At 49.9% G+C, this 19,911-nt stretch overlaps 1 protein-coding gene across 2 annotated transcripts in view; it reads right to left on the bottom strand.

Annotated features, from left to right (window-relative positions):
* Positions 1-18,079, bottom strand: part of LOC144158992 (luciferin 4-monooxygenase-like) — a 40,166-nt gene extending 22,087 nt beyond the window's left edge. For both annotated transcript variants that reach the window (XM_077690212.1, XM_077690213.1), the window contains exons 1-2: positions 18,015-18,079; positions 16,372-16,521 (exon numbers count right to left, since the gene is read on the bottom strand). In XM_077690212.1, the coding sequence (XP_077546338.1) occupies positions 16,372-16,521; positions 18,015-18,023 (159 nt within the window). In that variant the 5' untranslated portion in view covers positions 18,024-18,079. The remainder of the gene's footprint in view (positions 1-16,371; positions 16,522-18,014) is intronic.
* Between the last annotated feature and the right edge of the window lie 1,832 nt (positions 18,080-19,911).

The following is a 19,911-nucleotide window of genomic DNA, read 5'->3' as shown; positions in this document are numbered from 1 at the left end:
TTCCCCTCGCTACGTGTCTGCGTGTGCGCGACCACACGTTGAAAATTCCCTGACGTTAAACACCAGTGAATTCTGTCTTAAACCATATTAGGAAGCAACATATGCACGTATTGACCTCAAAACGTGCGTCCTCAATAAATCCTGTACGTGGCATTGCATGGCCCTAAAATATTTCAATTCTTGTTCGCGTTCAAACCTTTGAAGAGTGAAACGGTAGCGATTAGTGTCTAGTTGCGCTTATAAGCAAACATGAACATTCGAACATGACTAAAATCACGGAAACATTTGCAAACGTACCCTCTTGTTTCGAAACACACACAAAAAGTATCGCAACGCAGCTAAACAAAATAGAAACAGCGCTATTTAAGGGATACACTAACACGACAGCGGATAGTGAATTTGTGGTGCATTTTTATTGCTCCAGGTAATAACACCTTGTCATAGAATAGTGTAATAGTCCCTTGGAGCGGGTTTCGACAAAGTGAAAAGAACTGGCGTGGTCATCAATACTAAAAGAGCGTGCGCTGATACTTAGCTATAACAAATTATTTTTATTGCATTATAAAAATTGGCGCCAATTCACGTTTTTAAGGTGGTCGGACTGCGAAGCTGTAAACGACACCCACAGCAATTACCCATGCGGCGTCATTTGAATTCACACTGGTGGCATCCGCTCACGGCTACCACCCATCACACTCTTCGCCTCCCTGTCTCACTCCTCTCTTGATGAATTGAACGGAGGTTTTTAGCGCGCAATTCAAATTTCCCACCTTCGCAGTGCCCGCGCGCCCCCTGCCCAAACAGCGCGGGTGGTAGTTCTGTTCTTTTTTTTTTCTTGCTTTAATGTCGCACCTGTCGGCGCCTTACTGCGCAGTTTGGAACGCGGCGTTTCTGGCGGCCACTTTTAGCGTCTTTCGAAGGGTGAGAGGGGGGGGGGGGGACATGCGGGTCTTTGGCGTCATCTTTCTCACGGCTTCCCCTAATTCTTGTGGGGAGGGCGCTGCGGTCGCCAAGGAGTGCGAACGTGCTTACATCGGCTCCGTAATTTATGCCCAATTAAGTAGTGCCAATAGTCTCAACCACTAAGATATTGCTACTAGTGCTTTCGCGAAGTCGAGAACTACCGACCGACACCGGATTTCAACAAAAAGGTGCGTTTTTCGCCGAGTTATCGAAAGTGACATTTTCGACGCCGGCATGGCGAAGCTAAGCCTAACGCACTAGCGCTTCGCTAAGCCAACAGTCGGCGTTCTCGCCGAGCATGATGGAGGAAGACATGGCGGCGACGTCATCCGAAGACGGGCCATCGAACCGAATGTGCGTGCAAGTCGAAGGGGAGGATATATCGCCAGATGACTTCAAGAGCTCGGCCGGCTGGCTATACATCGGCGGCCACGACAGGAAGAAGAGGCAGCAGCAGGACCCGGAGGAGCAAGTTGCCCAAGGTGAGCCGATCGACAACGCCGATAAAACCGAGCGTAATAACAAGGCTTCGAGAGGCACTAGTGCAAGAAAGGAGGCCATTCGGGCCGCCCGCATGCCGAATATGCCAGCGGAAGACTTTAAGATTGTACTGAGGCCCCGCGGCGGGCTAGACATCGCGAGAAGAGGAGCCGCATGCGTCGCGGCAGCCATCATGGCGGCCGCGGGCATAGATAGGCAGGAGCGAGCCGAAGACATGGCGTGCCCCAACTACCAGCAAAACATCATGGTGCTCAGCACTCCGAGCAGAGAACGCGCAGAAAAATACGTCCGAATCCGCGAGATCGAAGTGCAGGGAAACAAGTATGAAATCAACGCATACGGAACTGCCGCCCACGGCACGGTGAAGGGAGTAATAAAAGGGATACCAACGGAAGACAGCGAGGCCGAAATATTAGAGCAGATTCTAACCAAGCACAACCCGACGGCAGTGGGAGCCAAGCGCATTGGAACGTCTATGACGGTCATCGTCGCCTTCGAGAGCGAAAAGGTTCCAAGATACGTGAGATACGGATCGACGTTATACCAGTGCAGCTTGTACAGAAAACAGATTGAGGTGTGTAGGTGCTGTGGCAGGGTCGGCCATCGGGGCGACGTGTGCCCAACACCCAACGCGAAAGTGTGCCTGTCATGCGGAGTGAGCAACCCCAACGATGGACACAAGTGCGTTCCCAAATGTAAACTGTGCGGCGAAGGTCACCCCACCGGAGATAAGGTCTGCAAGGCAAAATTTAAAATTCCTTTCGTGGTGAGAAGACGAAGATGGGAGCGCCGAAACGCTGAGAGACAGCGCGTGCCATCGCCGGACTCCTTCCCTCGGCTGGGCGACGTGACGTCACGTGGGGTGAACGGATCGTGCCACGCGTCGCGCAGCGCCTCGCGAAGTGCATCGCGCCGGCGTCCCGCGTCCCGGAGTGCGTCACAAAGAGGGACTTCACAAACGAGGCACCTGCGCGGCAGCGAGCAGCAGCAACAACCGTGGGAAGGCGTGAGCTGGGCCGACGCCGCCAGCGGGAACGGGCACAAGAGAGGCAACCAATGCTGCGAACAGCTGAGAGCGGCCAACGAGACTATGTCAAGGAAGCTCGCAGATATGGAGAAGAAACTCCGGAGCATGCAAGCGCTAATACAACAACAGCAGCAACAACAGAGATACCACCAAGGAGAAGAGCTTCAAGAAAACAAAGCGGACCAGACGAGCGCGCCACAAACGCAACAGCTACAGCAGCAAAAGCAACCGGCCCAGCAGAAGCAGGTACAACCGCGACAACAACAGCAGCAAAAGCAACATCAGCAAGAGGAGCAGCCAAAGAACGACACGGCGATGGAAATTGCGAAAGATGAGGATGAAGACGAAGAGGCGCCAAAGAAACGAGCGAGACCGTCGACCAAGAAGAATTACGACGCCCAAATCGAAAAGCTGACGACCACGGTGGGCGACTTAACGGCCACGGTGGGCAACCTAACGACCACAGTCAAAAACCTGGCGACGGCAACGGAACAGCGCTTCGCAAGGCTGGAAGAGATGCTCTCCACCCTGACGGCGTCCCACAGGAACCTGTGCGAGCGCTTTGAGATCGTCGAACAGACGCAGAAGATAATGATACGCAACCCGATATTCGCGGCGCAGTTCGCCAATCATCCCTACATCCAAGAACAGGTGCAGCAACCCACGATGCAATAATAACAATGCCAAGACAACGCACAGGAAAGCTGGAAACCGAGCCGTTTATCATCTGGCAATGGAATTGTCAAAGCTTCGGAAACAAGAAGGCGGCGCTGCAGCAACACATTCGGAGCTCGCCAAAAAAGCCGGACATCATCATGCTGCAGGAGACAGTGGTGCAGGACCCGAAACTAACGGGGTACAGAGCACACGCCGACACGACCGGTCGACGAGGCGTCTGCATCTTCGTACGAAAGGGCCTGACCGCAATAGAAAAAAAACTGAGTAAAAAAACCAAGTGCGAACTCGTCTGCATCGAAATCGCCCCGGGAAAAGGTTGTAAGCGGGGACTCTACATAACGAACGTCTACAGCAACCCAAAGGACTACTGCCAAAAGTTCAAGATCATTCTGAGAGCGACGAACAACTTGGCCAGAGGAGCCGCACCGATGGTGGTGGGAGGCGATTTCAACGCACCGCACCAGGCGTGGGGCTACAGCAGAGACACGGCCAAGGGCAGAGACCTAATGCACGAGGCAACGGAGCAAGGGTACACCCTAATCACGAACCACAAACAGCCTACGAGAACGGCCCCGACGTCGACCCAGCGGGACTCCACACCGGACCTGACTTTCGTCAAAAACGTAGGGGAAGTCACGTGGCGCAACACCAGGGAAGACCTGGGGAGCGACCACTACATACTGGAGATCGAGCTGAAGAACGAAGGGGGACGCACAATCGAACACAAATGGACCGACTGGGACGCCTTCCGTCTGCAGAGAAGAAACGGCCCGGGACAGACGGACATCGAAGACATCGAAGCTTGGACGACCGAGCTAAGGAAGGGGATACAAGAGGCGACCAAAAAGATAGCGACGAACGAGAGCGTCCCGTGCGTGGACAGTCGCTTGGCGCACCTAATCGACGCAAGGAAATCAATCAAGGAGCGCTGGAAAAAGCAGCGGTGGAACCGCAAACTACGCAAGAAGGTAACCGAGCTGAACCGGTCCATCGAGAAGCACAGTGCGCTGCTATGCAGGCAGCAATGGGACGAAGTATGCAACCGCATCGACGGCAGCCTGCACCAGAGCAAAGCCTGGTCCCTGATCAGACACCTACTAGACGAAACAAAAACTAAGTCGTATCAGCAGAACCGCATGGCCCAAGTCATGCACGAAGCTGAAAAGTCCCTAGGCAAGGAAGAGCTGATCAAGAAGCTCAAAACCAAGTACATGCCGCAAACGGAGACCGAGAAACACCCGGGATACGCAGGAGCCCCGAATGAAAAACTGGACAGAGAGATCACGACGCCGGAAGTAACGCAAGCCATACGAGAGCTGAACAGCAGATCGGCGGCGGGTCCAGACGGGATCTCTAACAAGGCCCTGAGGAATCTCGACGACTCATCGATAGAAGCACTGATGAAATACTACAACAAGTGCTGGCAGAGCGGCAAACTACCGATGCAGTGGAAAACGGCTAGAACGGTGCTCATCCCGAAACCGGGCAAACCACCGAGCATCGAAAACCTGCGACCCATATCGTTGACATCGTGCGTGGGGAAAGTCTTCGAGCACGTGCTGGCGAACAGGTGGCAGGATTATTTAGAAGAAGAGGGGCTGTACCCGGACTCAATGATTGGATTCCGAAGAGGCTTAAGCACCCAAGATGCCATGCTGCAGCTGAAACAGGAAATCATCGAAAACGAAACCAGAGACACTAAAGTGATACTGGGACTGGACATACAAAGCGCCTTTGACCGAGTAAAACACTCGGCCATACTGGCGCAAGTTTCGAGGCTCAATATGGGAGAGCGCAGCTACAAGTACATAGAAGACTTCCTGACGGGCCGCAAGATCGAGCTCCGGGCGGGAGAAATTGTAATACCAGAACAGGACGCGAGCGGCGTGGGAACCCCCCAGGGGTCGGTAATCTCGCCGCTACTTTTCAACATCGTAATGATCCGCGTAGCCAAAGCAGTGGCGGAAGTCAAGGGCGTCCGACACACCGTCTATGCAGACGATATTACCCTATGGACGGCCGGTGGTACGGACGCGGGCATCGAAAGAAGAATTCAGAAGGCGATCACGGCCATCGAGAACAGCTTGGAAGGGACGGGCTTAGAGTGCTCACCGGCCAAGTCAGAGCTCCTGACGTACTCCCCCCGCAAGCCGGGCAAACAAACACCGCCCCCGAGGGAATGTGACCGCCTAGAAATAATCACAAAGACGGGCCAACGAATCCCAGAAGTGCAGGAGATCAGGGTGCTGGGCATGTTCATCAACGGCAAAGGCAACAAGGAAAACCTCATGAGAAAGCTGGCAACCAAGACGGCCAGCACGATGCGACTGCTACAGCGAGTGTCCACCAAGAATACGGGCATGCGTGAGGAGGCGTTGTCGAGACTGGTGCAGTCCTTCGCAATAAGCCACGTCGCCTACACGGTCGCGTACCACCAGTGGACACAGACTGAAAAGGCCAAAATCGACGTCATGATACGGAGGATGCACAAGCGAGCGCTGGGTTTGAGCGAGTCAACGAGTACAAGAAGACTCCTGCAACTAGGCACCCACAACACGGTCGATGAGCTCATCGAGGCGCAACTGGAGGCGCAGCGAGAGCGGCTATCGTCAACCAAGACAGGCAGAACCATTCTTGAGACACTGGGCCAAGGACACCGAGCCATGGGAAGACAACTGCAAGAACTCGACCCAGATACGCGCGCAAACATACGCGTGAGCCCCATACCGACGAATGTACACCCAGAATACAACCGAGAAAGGAGAAGAGCGAGGGCCAAGTACATCGTCGAACAACACGGCGACGACCCGAGAACGAGATACGTCGACGCGGCGGACTACGGCAAAGGCAGATACGTCGCGGTCACGATCAATGCAAGAACAGGAAGAATAGCCACGGCAGCGAGCGCAAGGTGCGAGAACGCCACGGAGGCCGAGGAAATCGCCATAGCTCTGGCAATGACCGAAACCGACTGCGACACAATATTGAGTGACTCCCAAGAAGCCGTCCGAAACCTGGCGAACGGACGCGTAAGCAGCAAAGCAATCAAGATCATCAAGAATTCGGGTACCCGAGAAGGCCGGCGAGTGGAAGTCAGGTGGATTCCGGCGCACGCGGGTGAATGCTCGTCGCACGCACCGAACCACAACGAGACGGCCCACAGGGAGGCGCGCGCACTAACACACCGCGCCCCCAGAGTGGAAAGCCGCCCCGAGTGGGAATGGTGGACAGAGACCAAAGATAGGGCCCGAGGTTACGGTGAAGTATTAAAAAACGCGCGACTGTCCAGAAGAGAATATCCCCCGCCCCATCGGGCCCTGAGCCGCGAAGAGGCGACGATTCTCAGACAGCTACAGACGGCGTCGGTCACGTCGCCGGCGGCACTACACCACATGTACCCAGAGGAGTACACAAGCAGCCTATGCGAGGTATGCGAAAAGGGGCCGGCCAACCGGTGGCACATTATGTGGGACTGCGCCACCGACCCAGAAGGCGCCAGCTTCGAAGATTACCCGGCACAACTACAGGAAGCCATCGAATCAAGAGACAAGACGAAGCAAGAGTGGGCCATCCAGCAGGTCTTCACTGCACTCGAAAAGCACGGACTCCGTAAAGGGGCCTGCGCCTATTAGGGTAGCGAAGAAGATGCGACGACCGGCCACGTCGGGACGAGGGTCATAACAAACCCCCGCCCACTGCAGGATCGATGTGAATAAAGTCCTTTCCAGTCCAGTCCAGTCCAGTCCCTAATTCTTGTTTAATGCCTCCCCGCCAAAGAGCGCCCTCCACCCTTCCGAAACGCTGAATCCAAACCACGTTTGAATCTCCACTCTCCACGACTGGCCGTAGCGTAGTCGGTAAGACGGCAGGTTGTCGCTCCTCTTCTCTATGCGGGCCGAGGTTCGATCCCTGGCGATGCCAGTAGTTTGTGTAGCGAGGGGTGTAGCCATCAGCAACTAGTAGCCCAGTATGTTTGCCTGTGTAGCCAGTAGTAGCCTGTAAGTATTCTACAGGCGCAAACACGAAAAGCTACTTGGCTCGGTAGAGGTGTGCTCGTTTGCAGTAATACGTGTGCACCCCTCCGCCTAAGGATGGGTTAAAAGCGAAGCTTTGCCCTGACGCATTCCTTGTCTCGGAAATTCAATGCTGCGAGTATGCAAGACTTTTGTGGAATAACCGCAGCAACATTCTCGTATGCACTCCGTAGGCCTAACGTTTGTAGTTGGCGTCTGCGGCGTGAATCAATACCTGCTGCTTCGCGTTTCAAGTGGGTGCCGGTTCATCGTGTCAAAGCTCAAAATATGACATTAGGCCTACCGTACTGCGTTGAAGGTCGTTATGGCATGCAGACCAACGTAGTCCTGGTGGTATGACGAACTGTAAGTAACGGCTGTGCGGGCTCGTACGAGCACCGAGAATCCGATACAGCAAGGTGTTAAGAACAGACAACTTTGTGTTTCTGTCAGGGTCGGTGTATTTAAGCATGGCAAACAGTTTTATTCTTTATTTTGGCAAAGCTGTGGTAGATGCTGCAAGTCTTTCTTCGTTCCCTTATTCACGTACAGCGAATAGACCGCTTTTGCCATTTGCATTTGGTCATTAGTGTGCGAGTGTTCAAGTAGAGCCTGTCTGTTTTGGCCGGTTAAGGAGACTGGGTTTGGTTTACCTCCAGTTAATGTTCACCATCCTGCTAACCGCCTTCTGTTTTTAAGGAAGGCAAATGACACTTTGCTGCTAACTTTTTTAGAACCTCTACTGCCCAAAAGCGTTGCGTTCTGTTATCGTCTCGTCTTCAAAAAAAAAAAAAAACTGCCGCAGCTCAAAATTCTACGCAATAGAAGATGGTGAACTCAATCAAGCAGTTTGTTTTTCAATAAAGTATCTAACAAAACTGTCGATGGTGGAACTGATTTTTGTAGGTAGTAGCCACATGGAGTGGCTAAAACACGACGCGGCTTGCACGTTCCTTGAAGGCGCTGTGTTAGCCGGGACCCCTAATGGCTCCTGTCCGGGGCTACGTGCCACCTCGGGCTCGTGTTCGACTGGTTCCAATAAGCTCATACTTTGCTCCAACCTTCAAGACTTTGCCATTTCCGTCTCTCGCAAAAAGGCGAACGTAATTACTACCTATTGTCAAGCCTGCTCCCGAGCTTACCACGTCTGTAGAATTCCAAAGCAAGCGCTCAGGGTTCTACTCCAACGACCCCTGAAACAGCACCTAACTGTCAGCTTGACTCCGGCTGATTTGGTATTAGCAGTAACCAGACTGCTCACATCTGGGTCCGAGATCTCGCCCACCGGGCACAGCAAAAAGAGTCGGAGCGGACAGGGCAATCACTACTCACACACGCTAATATCACCCAACACTATCTCTCTCTCTCTCTCTCTCTCTCGACCGACAAGACAACTATACCCTGCAGTCAGCGATAAGGCCACAAAACCAGAAGAGATATTCCTGAAATACCTCTTAACAAACAGCTACTCACATCCAACAGGCGTACGCGACATTCAGTACACGCTCTATAACCCCTCTCTTTGTTCATTGCCAAGCCCCAGCCAAACTATGTCACGTTGTCTCATAATTCAAGTGAAACCAACATCTTTTCTCCATCCCCAACCGATCACGGGAGTAGTGGGAATGTGAGCTGACCTGCTTTTTCGTGGACACTCAGCCATTGCTTGCGGAAGGGCGAAGTCCGCCGGCCACCCTAACGGAGACTTCGACTAAAGGCCCCGACACTGTACATTCTTTCATCTCCTATTGAAATTTTCCACTCTATGTAACTACCTAAATGATATTACCGCAGTTCTGGTATCGTGGAAACCTACTAGCGCAAGTCACAGGGTGGCTTCCCTGTTGCAATGCCCCTTCGTATATTAGCCACGGGTAACAAGTACGACAATAACGAACGCAAGACGAAGAGCGAGACGCGTTCTGCCTGCTTGCCGTGGCTGCTGCATCGCTGTCTACTGTGTTCTCTGCCGGTGTAAATATGCATTAAACGTTTTCATTTCATTTTACCGGTGACATTTTGTGGAGGTCAGAGGTACCAGCGCATGCACTTTGACCTCGAAGGAATAATCGCCTTCAAATCGAGCGGAGTGGACACAGCCCCCGTCCACAAAACCAGCCACCACCTGCAAGGCCTTGAACCAGAGTTCGCCCTGCTTTTAACACCAACAATGGCCGTGATGACAACCACAACCGACCCAGTGCTGCGGCTACACCTTGCGGGTGTTTTCACGTACCACGCACACCACGGTTACTTCACAGAGACAAATTTGGGGACATGGAGGACTGGCTGGACCATTTCGATCATGCAGACATATTTAACGAATGGGACGACAAGAGCAAGCTCCGCACGTCAACGTCTCGCTCCAAGAATGCGCTCGAACATGGTTCGAAAATCATGTGTACTCGTTGGCAAGCTATAAAAGTTTTGGCATCAGTTGCTAGTGACACACAGCAGTGACGAGCGCAATGAGAATGCGCAGGGTGCTGTTCAGTCCAGTGTTCGGCAGCCAGACGAGGTCGTGGCCATTTTTTGGAAGACATGTTGCTCTTATTTAGGCCTGCTGACCCCAGAATAAGTGAAGCAGGGAAGGTGCACTACCTAATGCGTTGTGTCAAGGAACAGCTTTCCGCCGGACTTGTTCGGAGCCCCTACGACGGTAGCCGAAATCGGTACAAGAGGCATTCACAATAAAGCGCTTGTTGTAGCCACGCCCTACGCAGCACTGTTAATGTGAATGTTGCCGCTTGGGGATCGCCTTTCTGCGACGTAAAAGCTCTCGGGGAAATTGTGCGTAACATTCTCCGTGAAGACCTGCAGCTACTACGAGGAGGGGAGCACCGGCCAACCGTTGTTACCATCGTCGATATCATCCATGATGAAGTTCGCTGAGCAGTGGAACCGCCCACACTTGACGTCGAGCGGCCCGTTTCAGCCTACACGTATGTGCTGCATACTCCGGCACCTGGACGCCCATTAACAACTTATAATGATGTGCTGCGCACTCCTGCTCCTGTGGCACCTGTCTTTCCGCCTCCTCCCCAAAGCCATTTAAGCAGGTTTTGAACCCTGCGACCTGTTACGAACCAAGACGCCTGAAAGTAAAAGCGCTTTTTTGGCGCATATTGGACAACCGCCCCTCTGCTCCCATTGTGGGGAAGCAGGTCATGTACTCCGCCAGTGCCTTTTTTGCCGAACAGGGCTCAATCGTTTTCACCGGATGTGGCGCGACCGTGCTATTGCGAAGGACCACTGGAAATTGAGGAGTACCTGTCTGCCAACAAGCTTTCCTAAACTCCGCGAGTTGTAAACCAACGCAAGTCTTCCTCACTCCGACTGTACTCCTGGCCCAGCGATTCTCTTAATGCTGGTCAGACTGGGAAAATTTCCCCTACCCCACATCTTGGCGACGGAAGACAGCAACCTGCGGAGGTGAGGCCACTCCGTATCAAATTGAAGAGCCTTTGCCGAGGACACGAACTCTGCAAGCACACCCGACCCACATGTGAACTTTGAAGAAAACAAAATAACTTGCGCCGATATTTCAGTATTCGGCGATAACCATCCGGTAACCACTCTTGAACACACAAGCGCCGATTCAGCGAAGTTTCGGAAGGTTGCAACACTGTGCCGCTGTCGCTTATGTAATGCCCCCCCCCCCCTCTTTTCTTTTTTTTTCTTCTCTCTTTCTCTCTCTCTCTCTCTCCTTTCTTCCTGTCTTTCTCTTTCACACCTTTTCTATTCCACCCCTAGCCTCCTCCCAAGTCTTTTATCCCCTCTTCCCCTCCCCACCGCACTGGGTTGTATGCAGGTGAGCTCCCTACTGAGCTCAATAATATCCCCAGTGCACTTTCCTTTCCTTTCTTCCATCCAATCACTTCTCTCTCTCTCTCTCTCTCTCTCTCTCTCTCTCTCTCTCTCTCTTCAATCCATGCTGCGGGCGGTCACCTCGCTATGCTTATTGACAGGCGTACCATGAGGAATGAGATTCGTGGTTGGACTTTTCCCAGTTGCTTCCTTGTACTGCATGACTGTTCAAAGCAACTTATACTCTGCCTGGACTTCTTTCGTTAGTGCGGGGCAGTAATAAACGCACGAGAGCTGGTCGCCCCCTTTACGCTCCACAGACATTATAGGACAAGAATTCTCAGCGAAGACCGGAAATCCGACTCTAAAAAGAGAACGGACGCTGCCGCCTCAAGGCAGCATGTTTGCGACCATTGAATGCAAGCCACCCCCGGCAACGTGTGGCATCCTGGAACGAAACGTTTGTCTACTGCTCGCTCGGCACATTCGTGCCGCCCACGGCCTGGTTGACCTCATGGGAAATTTTCTTGAGAAATTTCAGCGCAGAAGATCAGCATCTGCCACCCAATACAGCCGTCGCCTACTTCGAAGAAATCAGCGGAGGCTCCAAAATGTACAGTATAGCCGAATGACTCACATTAAGTTATCTCGAAAAACTACCAAGGTTGACGAGAACCCCAACCTGACAGCGCAAAACACCCGTAGTTTCTAGAGATTATGGACACTTTTAGCGATTGCTTTGCTACATTATCAAAAGTACCGCAGAGTAACAACGGCAAAGCAAGGCATCAAAACATACTAACACCAGCGGCTTTTATACTACCGCCCGTACAGAACTTCGGCAAAGGTACAGGATGCTATTCGTCGTCAGGTAAAATACATGTCCACAGACATTGTCATACTACGGCCAACCAGGCCATTGGCGCCACCTGTAGTCATCGTGGAAAAGAAAAACGATGCTCTTTGTTTCTTTATGAGCTACCGAAAACTCCACAAGGTGACAAAAAAGACATGTATCCTCTCCCCCGTATCTACCGCCCCTTAGATCACCGCCGCCGTGCTTGGTTCCCCTTATCGGTTGACTTACGCAGTGGATACTCGCAGATGAATGGCACCGCAAAAAAACACGTTTATTAGTCCAGATGGGCTCTACGAGTTTAAAATCCTCCTATTCGGATTGTACACCGCTCCTGCCACGTTCCCGCGAATGGTGGACGCTGTTTTATCCGGCCTAGAATGTCAGGCGTGCCTTGTTTACCTAGACGACATTGTGGTGTTTTCCAAAAAGGTTCGAAAAGCACTTATCTGGACATCAAGCAACTCCGGAAGGCACCCGCTTTGAGCAGCCTTCTCTGAAACCATAGAAGTGCCACTTCAGATATGAATAACCGACATTTCTAGGTCACATTGTCCCTGGGGAAGCATACGCCCTGATCCCGAACGGGCGTAGTCGCATTTGTCATTCCAAATGGCAAAAAAGCTATGCGCCGCTTTAGGGTTTTTTTTTCAGAATATCGACGCTTTTTGGAGAAATTTTTTCTAAAATAGCGGAGCCTTTAACCCGCTTGGCCAGAAATGACATACGTTTAGTGGGGGCCCGAAAGAGTGCGCAGCGCTTGACGAGCTCAAAAATCGGTTACAAAACACGCCTTACAGAACACAAAACACTAAAAGAAGACACAGAATGGGAAACACACACGTATACAACCAATATCAACCTGGGAGATGTGCTTTACAGTATCAAGATGGTGCCGAGCGTGAAAAATCATGCGCCAGCTGAATGCTCTCACGAGCCAAACTCAACTGCTCAACAGCAGAAAAAGAAAGCTCAGTAGTCGAGTGGGTGGTCACCAAATTCCAGCTTTTAAGAGTGGCAACAGATCATCACTCCTTATCTTTGCTGGTGAATCTGAAAGATACCTCATGGCCTCTGGCCTGCTGGAGCTTCAGATTCCAGGAGTTAGACGTCACAATAATGTACAAGTCAGGCGGTAAGCACTGCAAAACTGACTGTATGTCACACGTCCCTGTTGCTCGGGGCTCAACCGATGCAGACCACAATGGGGTCTTTTTGGGTTCCCTAAGCCCAGTAGCTGTGGCTCAAGAACAGCGGGATGATGTTCAGGTTCGTCCCCAAATCGAGTAATTGGAAGGCCAGAACTCCCTGTTACGTGAAATTTGGTCACGAAGCCGTGCATCCTTTTGTGTTGTGAACATTGTGAATTTTGTGAATTGTGGTCCCACGGGGACGACGCACCTAGTTGTTGCTCCTAAGACACTCCGTGAGGAGATGCTTCGCGCTTGTCAGAACGAGCCGCCCTCCTGTCATCTCGGCTTCTCCCACACCTCGACACGTATACACCTCAAGTATTACTGGCTGAAGCTGACCCAAAGCGTGAAACGGTACGTTAAAACATGTTGTGGCTGCAAGAGGGGCAAGACACCACCGCCAAAGCCAGCGGGATTTCTGCAGCCAGTAGATTCACCAAAAGTACCCTTTCGGCAAGTAGGCAGGGGACTTTGCGGTCTTTTTACCCTGTCCTCCTCTGGTAACAAGTGGACCATTTTTATACTGGTTACTTGATGGGCTATCAATCAGGTGACGAAAGCTATTTCCCGGGGCGCTGCTACAGATGCGGCGAAGTTCTTTGTTGAAAGCATAGTACTTTGCCATGGTACCCTGACGGTAGTCTTAAGTGACAGAGGAACTGCCTTCACTGCCCAATCGCTTGATGAAGTCCAGAAAGTCGGCTGCACCAGTTGCTTTAAAAATACCGTGCATCACCCCCAGGGTAATGGATAAACGAACGGTTAAACAGGACAATAGCAGATATGCTTTCAATGTACGTTGATGTAGACCATCATAACGGGGAGGATATAATTCCATATGTGACGTTCGCTTACAAAACCGCGGCAGAAGAATGTACGCACTTTCCCCTTTCTCTTTAGTCTACCATAGGATGTCATCACAATGCTCGGAACAAAGTTCCTTCCTAAAGAGTGCGCCAATGGCACTTTTAGGGCTGAAGAAATCATTCTGCGTGCAGGAGTCTCACACCAGATAGCATGTCAGCGTATTCAATACCAACAAGCCCATCGTACGTGGCAGTATAACGTCCGGCACACAGAACTTAACGGCCGTCTAGGAGAACGTGTGTTTGTGTAGACCGAGGTTCGTCGCCGAGATCACACGGACAAGGTACGGCACTCACCATGGCGACAACAGTTCGGTCGCCACGGCGACTACCGGAGCTGAGGTTGTCGGTTGTTGCACGAATGAAGCCTTATCACGCTTCGAACTCCACCTCGGACAACTGTGGTGTTAAGCAAAGCTGTTGTTTTTTCTGTCGTCCGTTTTGTTACCCGTCGGTAAAGCGTGAGGACGATGGCTTTCATGCAGACGGGTAGTGCTGTAGTTCTGGTATAGTGAAAACCTATTAGCGCAGGTCACATGACGGTTTCTCTTTTGCAATGCCTTTCCGGTATGCGGCACGATGCTACGAGTGAGAAATGAAGGAAGGCAAGCACGGGGAGCGAGGCATGTTCTGCCTGCTTGCCAGTGCTTCTGCTTCGCTGCCTACCGTCTTCCCTTTCGGCGCAGATGTGGCCTTAAACCCCCTATTTTATTTTATCTCTGTAAAAGCTGTTACGTGCCGGAAAGCAAAACGTGGGACGAACAGTGACTAGACATGATGAGCGATCTATTTACAATATTTGGTGGCGGCCAACATAGAGCCCGTAGCTTCTGTGCGCCCACACATCTTCGCCGTCAATGATTGAGAGCACAGCGGTGTGTTGTACTACCCTCTTTGTCTTCTCATGACATTATGCCTGGCCGAATGCAAGCATCCTGGCCATAGCCGCAACACAGTGACGAGTGCGATGAGATTGAGTGATGTGATGCCCAGAAACCGGACCCCACCACACCACTGGTGATGCCTGATCCCGCTACACTGACTCTCTGCGGCAGTTCGAAGCACATCGGGAGAGGAGGCTAAGGGCACGGCACCTTCTGTCTCGTCTCACCTACTCACGACTGGTCTTAATGGGGCGGTCACGCGCTTAGTTCTTCGGCCGGTGGACGTGGTAGAGTTTAGGCCATGGTGGGGCGCAGGCTGTGCGACACGGCCCGCATACCCTCCATGACTGCTCCTGGTTCGAGGCGTGGCGAAGCTAGTACCAGGTTGGGGGTGACCCCACACATTCCCCCAAAGATGTTACGCGACGGCAAGGGAAAGATAATACGAAACGTGATTAAAAATGGTGACCAATTTATGTACACTATTTACACAATGGCCTTTAAATAAGTTCTGGGATGAGTTGCAGGGTACCTATAAGAAAGACCCGGTCGTTTTTCTGGAAAGTATAGGATTCCATTGTGTACGTAGGTAGAACCGTGCGAGGTATGATCTCACCAGGTCTATTGCACCTGAATTCATTTTCGAGGTCGATGATGGTGGTATGCAACACTACCTTTCTTGTCCTCACCGCAAGGAAATATTTCACGCAGAGTACTAATTCACTGATACGAAACGGCTACTTGTCCTCGCAATGATGCATACGTTACATGTTTATTTTAAACTTTTTAATCAGTTTAACCGATAGTATTTCACTACTATTGACTTGTCTAGTGTAAATACAATAGGAACCAAAAAAAGGTGTGTGGGTACAGGCGTTCCGTATGGGAGTCACATTCCGGAGTACCATGGATCGAATCGCACCCACTGTACAATTTACCCTATTTTTGTTTAAATTGAATTAGATATTTTGTTGAGAAAATCGTATTTAAGGAATTCGACGTGGTTTAAAGCATTATTGAGCGAATTATATTTTTTTAACCATAGACAACTTCCTGGTTCGTGTGTCGGCGATTGTGTCTGCTCCACCCGCCTCGGTGGCTCAGTGGCGAAGGCGTTCCGCTGCTGAGCATGGGGTCGCGGGTTCGACTCTCGGCCGCGGCGGCCGCTTTTCTGATGGAGGCGAAAAGCAGAAACGCCCCCCCTCCTTGTCTACGAGATTTCGGCGCACGTTAAAGATCTCCAGGTGGCCAAAATTAATCCGGAGCCCTCCAATACGGCGCGCCTCGTTGCTTGCGTTGCGTCGGTGCGTTAAAACCTACAATCATCATCATTGTGTCTACCCCAGACCCCGGATTTCCGCCTGGAATAATAAGCTTCTGCTTTTGAACTAAAATAACATTTCAATCAGCCTCATCTTTCGGTTTGTAATTTCGATGTTTCGGAATATTGTTGTATTAGGAAGTGCCATAAAGGTTTTTGTTTATTTGACCGTGAACCCGAATTTCATATTTCCTATATAGTTTTACAAAATGAGCGGGATATTTACGGCACACGCAATTTCACACAATCTTCAGGTACTTACCAGCGCCGTGGCGTCAGGATGTTCCCTCAACCTTGTTCTCAAAAATGTAGCGAAATCCATCTTCGGGATAGGCAACTCTTGTACGCTAGACTTCAGCACCATGTCTTCAATCACCACATCCTCGGCCATGCACTGGGAATTTTCGTTCTTCTGTGGGACGAAGTATTAAATCTAAAATATTTCTCTTTTCACTCCTGGATGTCATTTTCAGGTATGTAAAACCGAAACCGCTATCAATCCTAAGCACCATCTTCTCTTCCTCCAGGACAACTGTTTCCTGGAGCAAACAGATTTTCATTTTTGCGTTCCCGACCACTTTGACTAAAGTCTAGTTAGGAAGTGAAAACAGCGCTGTTTATATGTCCGACAGTATGTGTATTTTATTAGTGTTGTTCTTCAAATGCCCCCCCCCCCCCCAAAAAAAAAAATGGTGTTACTCAAACTGAACAGTAGAAAAATTGTTTACGCTGGAACAATTACGGTAGGTAGAAGTACGTACTACACTATTTTGAAAACACTTCTTTGGATAAGAAACAGATCAACACTGAGACATTGAATTACACTTTACCATCGCAAGCTAAACGCTACAATACTGGATCACGTATGCCTACTTTCGATCTGTTAACTTAAGATGTAACAATTTATTTAGTCTCGCCGGAATCTCGCTTATGGCGCCCTTCGTTTGATAAACAATTGGGGAAAATAACGCCTACAAAACATGCATGCCTGCTCTCAAATACGTACACGTACGACGAAGTAGTAGCAAATTATAAAAGAGCGTCCACTCAACCCAGTGATCATACTTTGAAACACTTGCAAAAAGAATATTATTATTTTCTCTTATCTTTCATGAACCGCCTGTTGTTAACTTCGTACAATAATTCGTATCTCATTTGGGTGCCATTGAGCTCAACCTATGGGTTCACTGAGCACGTTTAGCACTCTAAACATCCCGGAGGCACTTTATAAATGATCGCTGGTGTATACCACTCTCGTTAATTCTTTCTTAAAATGTTACGCTTTACCACAGAAAATATGTCTCCAGACGGCTGTGGGCTTGAATATGAAGCGGTAATAATGTCGTGCATTTAACATATTGCAGTAGTCATGTCTTCATAGTTTATATTAGAAAAGACAGCTAACGTGGCCCGAATTGGGCTGCTTTTCTTTATTAGTCTTATAAAAATTTTATTAAATATTATGGGAGATCCGTTACTTATTTTTACACGCACATGAATATTCTTCAACAAAAACTCTGTGCATGAAATAACGTGAAAAAATATATTATGTTTCAGTCCGGCAAGAATAAGCGCGTTCTTTTAGGTCTGTACTGAAGGAAAACTGGCACTTTTGGAAAGTAGAAACAGCCTCTTAAATTACAAACAGCCGAGAAAGTGATCCCCATTGCGTACAACTTTACGTTACAGAATTGAACGTGTATCAAACACAATATTTTAAACCCAACAAAGCCGATCGCCTTTTGTATATCCCGAATAACATAGTCTTAAAAGGTGAGCAAATAAACTTTGTAGGTTTACTTGAACTAACCCCGTAATATAACTCGGGTTTAACAATGCTGCAATAGCTTAGGAAATAAGCTTTTAGCGTCTACTTGCGCTAACGCCGCAAGAAAGCATGGTTACCTGTGGCATTTTTTGGCAGTCCTTGCAGTTTAGAACCGTAATGAGGGTATGAGCACAGCTTCCTGTTTTGGGCATTGTTTTTATACCAGCTGCCACAAGGGAATCAAAATTACCCATGGAGCATCTTTCGTTTTTTCATTTCCTTTGGAATTTTGTTTTGGTCAGTCGGCCTGGTATTTTTCACAGCAGTACCGCTATACTCTGTCACGAGTGTGATGCGATAAAAATTTCAACCTTAACACAAGCCGCCACCGCTCTTTTGAAACCTCGTACTAGTTGACTCGTTCTAGTACGAGGTTTCAAAAGAGCGGTCGCGGCTTGTGTTATGGTTGAAATTTTTATCGCATCATACTCCTGACAGAGTAACGCGGAAATGCTGTGAAAAATACCAGGCTGACTGACGAAAACAACATTCCAATAAAAATAAAAAAATGAAAGATGCTTTATGGGTAATTTTGATTTCCTTCCGTCAGCTGGTGTAAAAAAATCAGACATCTCCATGCCGTGAACGATGCCGAGCGTGCGAAGCACTTGGACGCAAGTTGTGTATTGCTTGTGTGATGAGCGTCATCGTATGTGCGTGCTGATTGATGCACACTGAGTTTTAAATGATTTTGAGGTGCAGTAAATGCACTGTACATGACAAGCGCCACACAAAAGACAATTCGCGTCCCAGTACTTCGCACCCTCGGCATCGTTCACGGCGTCTTTTTCCGCGAATCATTGTTAGATAGTTGAGTTTTTTTCTTTATTTTTGCGTTTTCTGCCCTTTGAAATTCGCGCTCTTTGCTGGTGCAGTTACCGGTGCTCTCCGCAGATAGCGCGGATGGTACTACAGTGTGCACCGCTCTCGATAGATGGCGTACAATGCAGTGCGCACATAACGTCCCTTGCGCACGGACATCGCCAGATATCGGCACGGACCTTGCGAGGTCCTTGACACAATGCCTAAAACAGGAAGCTGTGCTTTAGAAAGCCCATTTAGGCCTACGCTGGTGCAATCCGTTAAAATACATAAATGGTCTATCCACATGTCGACACTCCCCCAACTGTTCCTTTTGTCAGTCGCGCTGGGGAACTAACCTCTATCAAATAATATGGACGTGCCCTAAGTTTTTAACGGTCAACATCAGCTGCTCGGTTCCCATGCTCTCCCTAATAATTTGCAAGAACTTTTTCAAAGAGATCACAGTTACACATTGCTACTCAAAGGAAGTATGCACATTGATTTATAAAATGGTCTCCTCCAAATTATTTTATACCGAAACGGTGACCCCTTCTTCACTTTGTCCTTTTGAGGAACGCTTAGTCAGAATTCAGAAACTGGACAATGTTTATGGTGCCCTCAGTCCATTTTAGAAAATTGTTATAAACTGTGCTACAGTTATTGGGTTCATCATAGTGTCTTTGTGAACTCAAGCGCAGTACACAAGAACGTAATATGACTTTAAAGTGTCTACTTGCGGTTTGCCCCCTTTTTATCGCCCCTTTTCCTCCTTTATCACTGAAAAGTGTTTTGTCTTTGTAAGAGGGGCGCGGTTTTAGCTCTCCGTACTGTGTGACCATATCACGTTAAAAATACCAAGAAAGTGCCGAGCGTGCGTAAGCGTGTGCCGAGCGGCATCTGAAGAGCGTGCCCGGCTCGCGCAGTGGCTTTAACAGAGAAACTGGCGAAGACCCAGAGGAGCACTTCGCGTTTCCTAGCAATTAACAATGGCACAGCTGCGCAACAACTTCTCCAGGGAACCTCGACGTGACTTTAGGAATGCCGGGCATGCATCGTGCACGTACGCGCCGCTTCTGCGCCACAGTTGTCGTCAAGCACTACCGCCCATGCAATGCTTGGCATAAGGAACACGATGATATCTTTGCATATGACGATTACTGGTACTTGAAC

The sequence above is a fragment of the Haemaphysalis longicornis genome, unplaced genomic scaffold (assembly GCF_048455015.1).
Source record: "Haemaphysalis longicornis isolate Haplotype H1 unplaced genomic scaffold, Haemaphysalis longicornis Haplotype H1 scaffold_10, whole genome shotgun sequence".
Classification (NCBI taxonomy): domain Eukaryota; kingdom Metazoa; phylum Arthropoda; class Arachnida; order Ixodida; family Ixodidae; genus Haemaphysalis; species Haemaphysalis longicornis.
This window is presented reverse-complemented; position numbering and strand designations above follow the sequence as displayed.